This window comes from Sminthopsis crassicaudata, chromosome 4 (assembly GCF_048593235.1).
Source record: "Sminthopsis crassicaudata isolate SCR6 chromosome 4, ASM4859323v1, whole genome shotgun sequence".
In the NCBI taxonomy this organism is placed as follows: domain Eukaryota; kingdom Metazoa; phylum Chordata; class Mammalia; order Dasyuromorphia; family Dasyuridae; genus Sminthopsis; species Sminthopsis crassicaudata.
Window position 1 is genome coordinate 326,740,076 of NC_133620.1, and position 14,112 is coordinate 326,754,187.

A 14,112-nucleotide genomic window follows, 5' to 3' on the forward strand; every position below is an offset into this window, starting at 1 on the left:
TTGGGCATAATAAATCAACACTTGTATTATTTCTAGAAAAGTGTGCCTATCTATTCCTTCCTTAGTATTCATTCCTCAAATCTTTAAATGTCTACACTAAAATTATACTCTTTGATCAAAGCTACTCTGTACATATTGTCTTTCCTATAAATATCTCTTTTCTCTCTTTCTCTTTCTCTCTCTCTCTCTCTCTCTCTCTCTCTCTCTCTCTCTCAGGCAGGGACTGATTTCACTTTTAAATTTGTATCCCCAGTTCTTAGTACAATGTTTGAATGTAGAAAATGTGATAAATGATTTTCATTCATTCATATATATGTATAGAAATATGTATATTCTTATACATGTATAGAAGCATATTGCATTTTTCTTGTCCACATGATATGAAACAGATTAGCCACTAGATTATCCCTTAGGCCCCTTCTAAATATCATATAAACAAAACTATATTATTTTCCCCAGATAAGTGAAATCTCTAAAATGAAGGAAATAGGCATTAATTGCCTACTAAGTGCTATTAATAGGCATTAAGTACCTATTAATGTGGATGGCATTTATCTCATTTAATCCTTACAACAACCCTAAGAGTTAAGGGGCATTATTTTCTCTATTTTACAACTGAAGAAACTGAGGCAGACAGAGATTAAATGATTTGTTGAGTATCACACAGATAGAAAATGTCTTAAGACTGGCTTTGAATTGAGATTTTTCTAATTTCAGGTCTTATCCTCTATTCACTAGTTACCTAGATGCCATAGGTACAGAAGTTATTCATTATATTGGTGTAAGAGCCTGAAACACTGAGAGGTAAATGATTTGTCCATGGTCACATAACTAATGAGTATCATTTGGGAGAAACTGACTGGATGTCCATGTACAACTGTAAGTCTGTCTTTCATAATTTCATAAGGTATAAGACATACAGGCTTATTACTTAGCCTACAAAAATATGAGTAATGTCATGTTCTCCACAAGGAATGACATAGACATAAGAGTGAAAGAAATGAGTACATTCACACCAAATTGCTTCTTATGCTCAATGGCAAAGTCATCTAGTGCTAAAGGGTTAACTTATCAACTAACCTATTTCACAGAAAATATTTTTCAATTGCACCTGAACTCTGACTTTGGTGTGACATTGTGTCATTTCATTAAATATCAGGAAGCTAGGAACTCATGAAATGAGAAGCCTGCCATAGAAAGCACATACTTTCTCAGTGAAGGGACATTCTGTTCTGTTTGTAGTAATAAAATCCAGTTGGTATGTGCCACAAGTAGCTCTGACATTTTGTACCAATTTCCATCAATGTAAAGATACAGTTGGGCTCTATTACAGATTCATAGAATTTTGTTCTGGGTGTGAGCAGTAGAAGCATTAAATAAAGTAGATTCTGTTACCACTTGGCAAGCATAGTAGTTTCAGACTTCAATGAAAAGGAAAAGACTGAACAGAGAAAAGAACCAAAAGCAAACCACTGTCATTTGGGAAATTTGCCTGCTTAGCTCTATGGGTTTTCTATGTTTTTCCTTCTAACTTAATGAGATTTTCCAAACTATAAAGGAGAAGGATGTAAATATAAATGGAAAAATCATTCTATCACTTTAAAACATGTTTTCCCAAAGGCAAAGATCAGTTTCACTTTGGAAAATTAGGTAATTCAATCTTCTCAAATCAGTGGCCACCAGAGACTAGTAGATTGGGTCCTAACATAAATCTTGAGTGTGTATTTGGGAAAATTTCCTCAAATGTAGAGACCACACATTTTGTCTATTGTAATCACATTCCTGAAATGGAGCAACAACATATAATACAGGGCAGCTCGGTGGAACAGTGGGTAGAATGTTGGGCCTAAAGTCAGAAAGACTCATCTTCCTGAATTCAAATCTGATCTCAGCTACTTACTAGCTTTGTGATTCTGGCAAGTCACTTAGTCCTATTTGCCTCATTTCCTCACTTGTAAAATGAGCTGCAGAAGGAAATTGCAAACTATTCCAGGATTTCTGCTAAAAAAAAATTTCAGTTGGGAGTCATGAAAAGTAGGACATGACTTAAAATGATTGAATAACAATAACAAAAACAAAATGTATAAGATAAAGAGGAATAACACAATGAAAGAGATTTTTATCATATCTGCAGCAAAATCAGAGCTTCTGCTAAGGATATAAATTGGACCTACCTTATGGTCTTTTTTTTGGAAATCGTCTCAGGCTGACAATCTCCTTTCTGGACTTTCTGAAAAATAAATTCCAAAATCTTTCAATGGTTGATTATATTTAGTGCATTTGATACTCTCTGCTTATCAGTTTTTACCTAGAAAAATATATCCTCAAGCAAGTATAAATTTAATTACTCCATGATTTAGGATTTTCCACATGGCTTTATTGCTCACTGCCATAAAATATGAGATTTAATTTAAAGTTTTACCTTTTAATCTAACTATAATTTATTCACCTTCGTTTGAATTTTTAAAATGTGATTCAATTCTGCCCTTCTCTCCACCAAGGTCACTGGATTGCCTGACCTTTTCCCACTTTGGCTGAATCATTTCTCACATTCAAATATATATACTTAGCACAGTGGAACAGGAAAAAAAATAAGCCTTGACTGTGTGCAAGCATCAGTGGCTTGGGGTTCTTTGTTATCATAAAGGAGAGTTAACTAGGTAGTACTGTTTTTAAGTGGAATTATGTACTCTACATGCTTGCATAAAAAAAGAAAAAAGAGTTTTTGGTTAAGATCAGTGGTCCTTAAACTTTTTAAATCGGGGGCCAGTTCACTGTCCCTCAGACTGTTGGAGAGCCAGACTATCGTAAAAACAAAAACTCACACTCTCCATCCCTCAGCCCATTTGCCATAACCTGGCAGGCTGCACAAACGTCCTCAGTGGGCCACATGTGGCCCGCAGGTCATAGTTTGAGAACCCCTGGTTTAGATGATTAAAATAGCCAAGAAACAACTTATCTAATAAACCTTTTTACTGACCTCCTTAGTTGTATAACTTTTACCATAACAGAATCAACAATACAACCTTATAATGTATAAAGCCATCCTCTGAACTAAAGAATCTGCGAACTAGAAAGACCTTTGGATGGCCTTGAGTCCAACGTAATATCAGAACCAGGAAAGTCTTCTTTGCAGCATACTAGATAAGTATTCATATGACATTTGCTTTAAGTGACCTTCATTTAGGAGAAATTTACTATGTCTCAAAGTGACCAATTCTGTTTTGGGACAGCTCTAACTTTTAGAAATATTTACTTAGGCAAGCCATCTTAAGACAGAAAAATAGTGGCAGTTAAAGCTCAGAAGTGGGAGTGGGCATGTGAGTAGGTAAGTGGGTAAAATAGACCTTGTCTAAAAAAAAAAAAAGAAGAAGAAGAAAAGAAAGACAAAAAGAAAGAAAAAGAAAATCTTTTTTTATCTAAAATTGAAATTTGTTCCTAAAATTTTCTTTTTTTTTTCTCTTTTTTCTTTTCTTTTCTTTTCTTTTTTTTTTTTTTTTCCTGAGGCTGGGGTTAAGTGACTTGCCCAGGGTCACACAGCTAGGAAGTGTTAAGTGTCTGAGACCAGATTTGAACTCGGGTCCTCCTGAATTCAGGACTGGTGCTCTATCCACTGCACCACCTAGCTGCCCTCTGTTCCTAAAATTTTCACCCATCATTCCTAGGACTTTTGGAATCTAGTATAACAAGTTGAATTCTTGTTCCAGGTTAACAAACCTATAAAATATGTGAAGATAACTTTCATGTCCCCTCTAAGTCTTTGTTTCCAGGCTTGTCATCCCAAACTTTATATCAGTTCTCATATTCTATTTTCTCAGGGCTTAACACCATTCTGATTGCTTTCCTCTGGGCATTTTATCAATGCCATTCTTAAAATGTGGTGGTCAGAACGTAGTTCTTCAGATGTGATCTTATTAGGACTATCATTTTGTTAATCCTGTATCTTTCTCAATGCAGATAAGATAGCATTTTCTTTCTTTCTTGGCTGTCATATTGATGAGGTCTAATCAAATGATGAGGTCTAGATAAGGGATACCTAAATAAAAATTAGGATTAATTGCGGTCTAGTGGCAGGTTTGGGGTATAGGGAGTCAATTAGAGCCCCCCTGCAACCCCTTTGGATTTGGCGCAAGGATACAGAGTTAAATGAGTTCTAGTGGTGGCGCAAGAGTTCCCTGTAAATGAATTTACAGGCCCAAAAACCTAGTTTGATAAAAAAAGGTTTATTGTAGGGTTTGGAACTAAGGTTAAAGTCTGGTTAGTAAAAGGTATTAGACAGAGGAAGAAATACACCCAAAGTGGTGGACAGAGAGCCTGTGAGGCAAAGCATGGTGCTTGCATGTTTCAATCCTCTGCAAAGAGATAATTCCAACTTGGTTCTTTTATTTGCTTGAAGGGGCCTATGGGTGGAGTCCCAGGTTGATTCCTGGAGGGTCAGAACCCACCAGGGGGGTTAGGAAACCTGAGTAGATCATTAGAGTGGGGGCTGGGTACAGCCCAAATTAGCTCAGATATGGATCTCTCCCCTTGGAATACAAAAGAGTGGTTTTGACCAGACCTTGTAAATCAAAGGTCAGTCCCACAGTGGGTTGGGGATCAGAAAAGGAATCTTAAAGGGGGCTACCACCCACATCAATATCACATTGTTAACTTGTACCAAGTTTGCAGTTCACTTAATCCTCCATATCTTTTTTTTTTTTTCCAGAAAAACTGCTATCTAGCTAAGACTTTACCATCTTGTACTTGTGAGGTTGATTCTTTGAGCTCAAATGTAAGATTCTACATTTATCTATCCCTATTATACTTTATCTTATTAGATTTATCCACTTTTCTAGCCGATCCTACCTATATAATTTATAAAGGATTTCTGTCTTCTCCAAACAGGAAATGGGCATTTCTTTTTACCCCTTATTTAACCCATTAATAAAATGGTTAAAAAAACAACAACATATGAACAAACCAGATATGTGGGGTATTCTGAAGTGGGTTGTGGTCCCTCTAAGAAACTGATTTGTGATTCCTTTCAGATTGATTTGTGATTCAGATTATTCCCAGCCCCTCCAGGTTGATGCATTAAGCCTGCACCTTTGATTCACAAATCCTGGTCAAAAGCACCCCTTTGAATTCTAACAGGAGATCCGAGTTTGTCCCAGCCCCCAGTGGATCTGAGCCAACTTGGGCTCTCACAGCCCCCACAGGTTCTGATCTGCTCCTGCTTTCCCAGCCCCCATTCTGATGATCTGCTCTGGCTTCCCAACTCCCACCAAGACAAGGAATATAATGAGCTTCCATTAGTTAAGGCTTTTGCAGAGGGACCTTGGCTGTACCCTTTACAGCCAGGATCTTTCTGCCCACTGGAATACTGTTTTAAGTGCTATCTTTTCTTTACCCTCACTTATTTCCTTAACTAGACTTTTACCTTACTTCCAATCCCCATAATAAACCTCTTTTATCAATCTAGGTTTTGGGGTCTGTAAATTCCTTTACAGAGGATCTCTGCACCACCAGAAGGGAGTTCCCCAAAACTCCTACCCTTGTGATGCCATTAGATCTCATTTAACTCCCTGACCACCAGAAACCCCAATTTCATTTGGACTCCCCAAATATAAACCTCATCAATTCTGCAGATCTCCTTCCCGAAGACTTGATTAGCAGTATCCCTAACACAATACTTTTTATTACATCACACTAGAAAAAAGAAAAATCAGAATTTAATCATGCAAAATGAATGATTTTGGCCATCATGACCAAGATTAGCAGATGGGGGAAGAGCAAATTAGATCAGAGGTGTTAAATTCTGAAAAATTCCTAAAGTAGGGACATCTAGGTGGGGCAGTGGATAGAGTACCAGGCCTGAAGTCAGGAGGATATAAATTCAAATCTGGTTTCAGATACTTTACACTTTCCTGGCTGTGTGATCCTGGGCAAGTCACTTAACCACAATTGCCTCAGCAAACAAATACATTCCTAAAGTAAAGCCTGAATCAGATTAAAATGTAATTGGGAAATGTTTAAAACAATAAATAAAAATGTAGTACAGAGACAAAAATGATAACTTGTAGTTTTCTAAGTCAATATGCAACCTGCCATGATCTGTGTCTATGTGTGGTGTCTCACCACACACCATAGAAATTAGAATCCATAACAGGTTGACTAAGGCACTGAAATATAGAAGATCATGTGATGTTGACACCTCTTATATTTTTCAACCAGTAGAAATAACTAATCTGAGCATATAATCAGCAAGAATAATTTGTTAAATAATAACTTACCATACAAGTTCTTTCTCAGACTCTGTTTTTTCCCCTCGAAACACTGTGTCCCAGGGTGCCCAAATGGCTCAGGGTTTCACTCTGTTTCTTTCTTAAAGGGAGATATTCTCAGGTCTAACTTTCTCTCCAAAGAATTTTGTCATAATATCTGAGGTCCCTCCTGCTATTTCCAAGTGAATTTGTCTTTAAAAAGATTATTTGCAAGCATCATTTGTGATTTGTGCTCCAGGCACCACAAATACTATTTGTGACTTCTGTAGTTATGGTTGTGTGAACATCTCTAATAGACATTCTTTTTTCCCCTCTGTCTATGCTGTCATTCTTCATTTCATTTTTTAAAAAAGCTTTTTATTTTTAAAACATATGCATGGATAATTTTTCAATATTGATCCCTGTATAGTTTTGTGTTTCAGATTTTCCCCTCCTTCTCCCTACTCCCTTCTCTATATGGCAAGCAATCCAATATATGTTATACATGTTAAAATACATATTAAATTCAATATGTGTATACATATACAATTCTCTTGCTGCACAAAAAAAATCAGATCAAAAAGGAAAGAAAATGAGTAAGAGGGGCAGCTAGGTGGCACAGCGGGTAGAGCACCAGTCCTGAAATCAGTAGGACCTGAATTTAAATCTGACCTCAGACACTTAACATTTCCTAGCTGTGTGACCCTGGGCAAGCCACTTAACCCTAATTGCCTTAGCAAATAAGTAAATAAATAAATAAAAGTGAGAAAACAAAATGCAAGCAAACAACAACAACAAAAAGTGAGAATGTGATCCACATTCATTTCCCATAGTCCTTTCTTTGGGCGTAGATGGCTTTCTTCATCACAAGATCATTGGAATTGGCATCAATCATCTCATTGTTGGAAAGAGCCACTTCCATCAGAATTGATCATCATATAACCTTCTTGTTGCCATGTACAATGGTGTCTTGGTTCTGCTCATTTCACTTAGCTTCATAGTTAATGTAAGTCCAGGCCTCTCTGAAATCATACTGCTGATCATTTCTTATAGAACAATAATATTTCATAACATTCATATACCATAATTTATTCAGCCATTCTCCAATTGATGGACATCCACTCAGTTTCTAGTTTCTTGCCACTACAAAAAGGGCTGCCACAAACATTTTTGTACATGTGAGTCCCTTTCCTTCCTTTAATATCTCTTTGAGATATAAGCCTGGTAGAAACACTGCTGGATCAAAAGGTATGCACAGTTTAATAACTTTTTGACTGTGTTGTCATTCTTGTATAAATTCTCATTACCTCTCAGCCAGACTACTGTAACTGCCCTTTGGTTGGTTTCTCTGCTTCAAATTTCTCCCCAGTCTAGCTCATTTTCCTTACTGGCTCCCATCCTTATGTACTCTGAAATCCATTGCTTTGCTTTTCTTCACACAAGGCACTCTATCTTCTGACAAAGAATTATCACTGGCTCCCAACCCTAAAACTCTCTTCCTTCTTATCTCTGTCTCCTGGCTTCCCTGGCTTCCTTCAATTTCAATTAAAATACTACCCTCTATAAGAAACCATTCTTTATTCCACTTAATTCTAATGCCCTCCCTCTTTTAATTATCTTTAATTTATTCTGTCTATATCCTATTTATACTTAGATATTTGTATGTTGTCTCCCAATTAGACTGGAGTTCCTTGAAAAAAGGGACTATCTTTTGGACAGTATCTGACACACAAAGGGCACTTAATATTTGATGACTGGCCTTTTACAAAGAACATTTCCTGGTCTTCTTAAATCTTTATGATCTTCCTCTCTTGATTATTTCTATTTAAGGCTATATGGATCTTGTTTACATATGGTTGTTTACATGTTATCTCCATTTTGGGACTTTGAGTACTTTGGGAATATATTTTTAATTTTTAAAAATTTTTTGTCTTCTTTCTAGCTCCAATTCAGCACAGTGACTGGAATATAGGAGAAACTTAATATATGCTTGTTTATTAATTGGATTGATGGGAAAACTGTGTTAGGGAATATGGAAGCACCAGTATAATAGCTGTACCAAATTTTCCTCCCTGACTGCTCAGGGTAGGAATACATGAAGTTATTACTTATCCATTGTGGGTTAACAAATAATAATTTAATAGGCTTTCCCTGAAAGAAACTAACCCACTCAAGGGCATTAGTGGAATATCTTGAATTTCATATCTCTGTCTGAATTATTAAATGTAAAAATTTGTCACATCAAAATTATCACATTCCTCTACTAATGCCACATATAGCTATAAAATATACTTTATCTTTATATATAGTATAGTTTTCTAGGAAAATATTTTCCAAAATTAAATGTCAAGCAAGCAAGGTTAAAGCCTTACCTTGAGTAAAAGCTGCAAGAATCGAGGTTTGCAACTATTCTGTTCCTGAAAGTAGATTACAGACATTAGTTTACATGTTACTAGTACATGGATACATAAATATAATAACACAAAAAGTTAAGCATTGATTATAAGAAAACTTTCTTACTAATCCACATAAGGTTAAAAATAGGTTACCAACTACATGAAATGCACAAATTCTTACAAAAACATATGTTTCTATGATCAGTAGAACTGATCCAAAACATGAAATTCCCATTGCAACAAAAAGATGGACAGAGGAATGTTCATTAACTACATGATATTTAAACCAAAGCAGATGCCAGACACCTCTTTTGAAAGGAATCTTGTGAAATATGTTCTTGATAATCCCTTGAATCAATCCCATTAAAGTCCCATCCCCTAAAGCTGAATGTTTCATTAACATTCTTTTGATTCACATTTCTAGGGAACCAAATTAACTAAGTTAAATGCATTAACTGGTGAAATCAAAAGATATGTCACAGAAAGCTACCATCTTCTTTTGTCTGTTTTCTTCTGTTTCTATTTGGGTATGTAAAACATGCATATTACTTGCAAATTCAAGTATTTTAATTCAAGTTTTGAAAGGAAAGATTATATATAAAGAGAGGAAGAAGTAAATCAAAATAGAAAGAATATTAGGCATTTTCTTGTAATAGAAATATCATGGGAATAGAAAAAACAAAAAAAATAGATCACATGAAAAGAAAAAGGAGAGGGAAAAGACAGAAAGGTTGGTGGTGCTTCTGATGATCATCTTCAGAGAGGTGAGATTTTTAATGAATTCTATAATGTTATAAATATATTTTCATGATGTGTCAGGAACAATATTTGCAATTATTTTAGGGTAGAGGATACTTTTTCCTTGAAAAGTACTGAAACTGACTTTGGGACTAACTTGGCTCAGATGACTAAGCATTGGAATGTTGGCATAGCTTTCTGCTGTCCTAAAAACAAAAAGCCAGCTCACGACTATATCTCTTAGGTTTAATTGAATAGGCCACTAGTCTAACCTGTACCAGAGGGTCCCGTCTAAAAGCATACCTGATATTTATATAGGCTCTGCCTGAATATTTCTAGCGATGGAAAGCTCACTATTTTACTTTTTATTAAATTAATTTTTAGAAAACATTTACTTATATCAAGACTATTCTTATATCTCTTCGATTTATACTCTTTTCCTTCTGGGGCCAAGGAGAATTAGTTCAATGTTCTTCCATGTGGTATCCCTATATACTTGAAGATAATTATTTTACTCTTTACTTCAATTTTTTCTTCTTTAGGGTTAATATCCTTAATTCTTCCAATCTATGGGCATAATCTCTTGGTTCTTCAACAACCTGGTAGCCCTCATCTTGACATGCTATAATTTATCTAGGCCCTAAAAATGTGATGCCAATAATTGAACATAATATTAAAAGTGTGATGTGACCAGGTCAGAGTATGATAGTACTATTACCTATCATCCTGAACACTATTCTATTATTTTTTCTTCCCTTGTTTCCATAGTACATTGTTTCATTTTGAACTTGTATTCCACTATCTTAAGTTTTTTTTTTATTAGCCATGCTTTCTTCATTTTTGTGCTTGTGAAGCTGATTTTTTTTTCAAATCCAAATATAAGTTTACATTTACCTTTATTAAATTTTATCTTTTCTGAATCAGAATTCTGAATCTGAATCAGATCTGAATCTGAAGATCTTCTGGGCTTCTGACAGTTGCCTAATGTCTTAATATACTCTTTCTAGCTTTGTGCCATTTGAAGATCTGATAAACAAATCATGTATACCTTTAGCCTGTGATTGAAAAAAATATTAATAAGAGAGCCAAACAGAAATAAATGGAGCAATCTGCTAGAGATAGCTTTCAGAATTTATATAAAACACTTAATGATATCTCTTTGGTTCTGATGTTTTATCTAATTATTAGTCCACTCAACTATACTATTGCCTATCTCACCTTTCTTCAGTTTGTCCACAAAGCATGTCATCAGAAACTTTGTTAAATATTAGATTATATTATTCTCCCCATCAGCATAGTAATCCTCTCAAGAAAGAAAATAAGATTGGTGTGATATAATAATAATAGCTAACATATATAGTCCTTACTATGTGCCAGATACTGTGTTAAGTGATTTATTTTCAATAAAGGCTTTTTTATTGGTCCTTTTGATTGTTGCTTCCTTTTCTAAATATTCAGAAACTACTGTCCTAGGGATTTCCTAGGAATCAGACAAATGGGCTGCAGTTTTTTGATTCCATTCTCTTTTTTTTTCTAGATGTCTCCAGTATTTCAAAGGTGTTTACAATAGCACAAAAATCACACTTGCCAGTTACTTTGGCACCCTGAGTTATTAATGTGTCTGAATCCATTAAGGACAGTTAGTCATTTTAAGGTTCTTTCAAGTCCACAGATCATTCCCTTGGCAAAGAAAACAGAAGAGAAATAGAATTGAAGCAGCTCCATTTTATCTGTCTTACCCGCTCTATGCAATGATCTTAACTTGAACCATATTTTCCTCCACTTTTCCCTAATACAGCTTTGCCACCCTTTTGTTTTGTTTTGGTCTTCTATACTAATCTCACCTTTAATGCTATGGATTTGATAATATCAATAATTAAAATACCATATCACATTTTTGTATTTATCCTGTTGTCTACTTTTGATTTCATCTTCTTTTGAAGATGCTTCCATCTTTTAAAATATCTAAGTCTGAATTCCCATGCATATCTACTTTAGTCTTGTTCTAGTAACATCTTCCCTTGACCCATCAGAATAATTTTTCTTTATGTCTTCAGAATTTTATTCATATCTACTTGGAATCCTTCCTAGACCAATTTTTCTTGTAGAATTTTAGCTTTTGTGATGTAGTTCATGATTTCTTATAATAGATTGTTCTACCAATCTATTTAAAAAAATCAAATATATGAAAATTATCTGTTATCCAGACTATTGTATGGACTATTGGATGATTAATATGTTAATTTATTCTTCAATTCATATATTCATTCTAGATACTATGCAAGGGCAATGAGTTACACCTAGAATTGAATTAGAGAATCCACATGGAATATAGTTCTGTACTTTCAATAATTTCAAGCTGTTCCCTAGTCCAACAATCTATATTTAAGCCAAAATATTCTTCCAGTGATGATACATGGTTATGAATTTTGGAACACCATAGTCTTAGAAGAAATTAAAGTTTGGAATGACCCAGAGGAGCAGTATGTGATAGGTTCAAGTAAGCTGAGTTATATTTCCCTGAATAACATGTACCAAAAAATGGTAATAATTGAAGAAATGTATGACAAAAAATGTAGGGAGAGGAAAATTCACATAGAGAAAGGTCTTAAATATCTCTGTGGAAGATCTATAGGTGAACATGAATCAGAATAATGTCAGAGGAGAGGTTGTGGATAGGTTGAAATCTTCATAGAGAAGTACTCTCATCAATGAGATAAATTACAGTGAAGTATACAAATATACATTTAAATGTTAGCTAAATCATTAGTGATATATAAAACAGAACAAAAGACACTTTCAGAGTAAAAAAATTTGTCTAAGAGGGTGAATAGATTAAGATTTTATTGAGTGTCTAATGAACAGAATAAAAAAAGACTTTATAAATATAAAAATAATGTATTGCTCTTAATAAATAAACATGTGACTCCATTTATTAACTTTTAAAATCTAAATAGGATGAGAGAACTGAAAATTCTACTCTATAACTCTTACTCTCATACAAAAGCATCCATCTAATCTGTTAAGGTCCTGTTAAAAGAGAAGAGATAGGGCAAACATAGGGAGGAAAGTGACAGAGACATTGATACACACAAATATGAATATCATGGAGATGGCATTGGGATAGGAACTGGACCTGTGATTTCATTCATATAAAGAAAGCCTGTTGAGGAACTTCTACCAATGCAGTCAGCATGTAAGACTTGAGGAGTTAAGTGATTTTCTTAGGATCATAGTCAGTGTGTATAAAAGGTGAGATTAGAACTCAGGTCTTCATGACTCTGAGATCCCTTAACACTATATTACCACTACAATTCATGGCTTTCAGATCTTCACCGCTAATTACTTTCAAGGTGATGTTATTTATTTTTAAAATTTCTACAGTTCTTTGAATAAGCAAAATCACTCTTGATATTTTCCTCTAGGGTTAGATTAGAACTGTAGGCAAGAGGGGTTTCCTCTGACTTCCTTTGGTGTTATAGACAAGTTATAGAATCAGTTATATATCAAATATTTATAGCTAAATCATTTAGATGACAGTTTTCCAATAAGCAGCTGAACTTATTTTCTGAGTATGTCATTTGGAATTTATTCCTATCTCCTAGCTTCATGAATCTCTGCCAGAAACACTTTGGGTAATTTTTTTAAATTAAGCATAATATGACATTTAGTTAACACTTTAAAGTTTACAAAGGACCTCATATATAGCATTGAACTTGAGTCTCACAACAACTCTGTATGCTAGGCATTATAGCTTTTATTGTTGTTGTTCCTATTTGCCATATGAAGAAACTGACACTGAAGCAAAATAACTTGGCTAGGGTCATTTACTAGAAAGTCTGGGACTCATACCCAAATTTTCCTTACCCTATGTCTAACACATACCACCAGGCTATCTATCTGACCCTATGTCTAAATATCACTAGGTTGTAAAACTTGATTCTCTTTGGTGACTGTTATATTGTTATAAAGCAAAATTTCAAACCTAAGCTGTTACCTTTGTAAACATTTGTAAAAGAAAGGAAGTGAAGAAATGAGTTGTTTTTACTTTGCTTTGAACATATCCATAGAATAGTGCATAAATTACTAATTGTGAAGGAAGACAATCTCATTATTATTGATTTTCTTCTATTCCCTTTTCATAAGCTCAGAACTAGGATGACTCACAGATGACTTGTCATTTCTTGTTTTCCCACCTATCCACTGGTCCTCTAGTTCAGGGATGTTATTTTCTGCAATATTAAATTATTATTTGCTCTATTTAGATTTATGTTTTCATAAGACTTTACCAGGACCTTTCTAACCAAGAACAATACAGTAAAATAGCAGGATAATTAAAATTGCTATAGTATACCATGGATTCAGTCATAGAGATGGTTAAATCATGCCTGTTGTTACAGAATGGTGTCTGTGTCTCTTCCAGGATAACATGGAAAGCAACACACAATCCTTGTTCTTCAGATAACAATGTTGGTATAAGTTCTACTAGAGATAGTCCTCATATTACATCATATTTCCAGAATATCTCTTTTAGAACATTCCATTGTTTTGTGCCACAGTAACAGAGAAATGATACATTCTAAAATAGAACCTCCATTAAACCAACAACCACTTGTTGATATTAAATTGAGAGCAATAGGTAAGAAGAGCATGAGTACATACAATTCAGGGTCTTGGGTTATGATACAACAGTGGATTTTCCCTTCTGATTTTGTTTGAAATGCTTCAGTCTGATA

At 34.6% G+C, this 14,112-nt stretch overlaps 1 protein-coding gene across 4 annotated transcripts in view; it reads right to left on the reverse strand.

Annotated features, from left to right (window-relative positions):
• LOC141538795 (cilia- and flagella-associated protein 337-like) overlaps nucleotides 1–13,854 on the reverse strand; it is a 125,087-nt gene extending 111,233 nt beyond the window's left edge. For 2 of the 4 annotated variants that reach the window (XM_074260610.1, XM_074260609.1), the window contains exons 1-3: nucleotides 13,731–13,854; nucleotides 8,615–8,659; nucleotides 2,175–2,230 (exon numbers count right to left, since the gene is read on the reverse strand). In XM_074260610.1, coding sequence (XP_074116711.1) covers nucleotides 2,175–2,230; nucleotides 8,615–8,659; nucleotides 13,731–13,745 — 116 coding nt within the window. In that variant the 5' untranslated portion in view covers nucleotides 13,746–13,854. The remainder of the gene's footprint in view (nucleotides 1–2,174; nucleotides 2,231–8,614; nucleotides 8,660–13,730) is intronic. The other 2 variants (XM_074260612.1, XM_074260611.1) reach the window with 2 other exon arrangements.
• Between the last annotated feature and the right edge of the window lie 258 nt (nucleotides 13,855–14,112).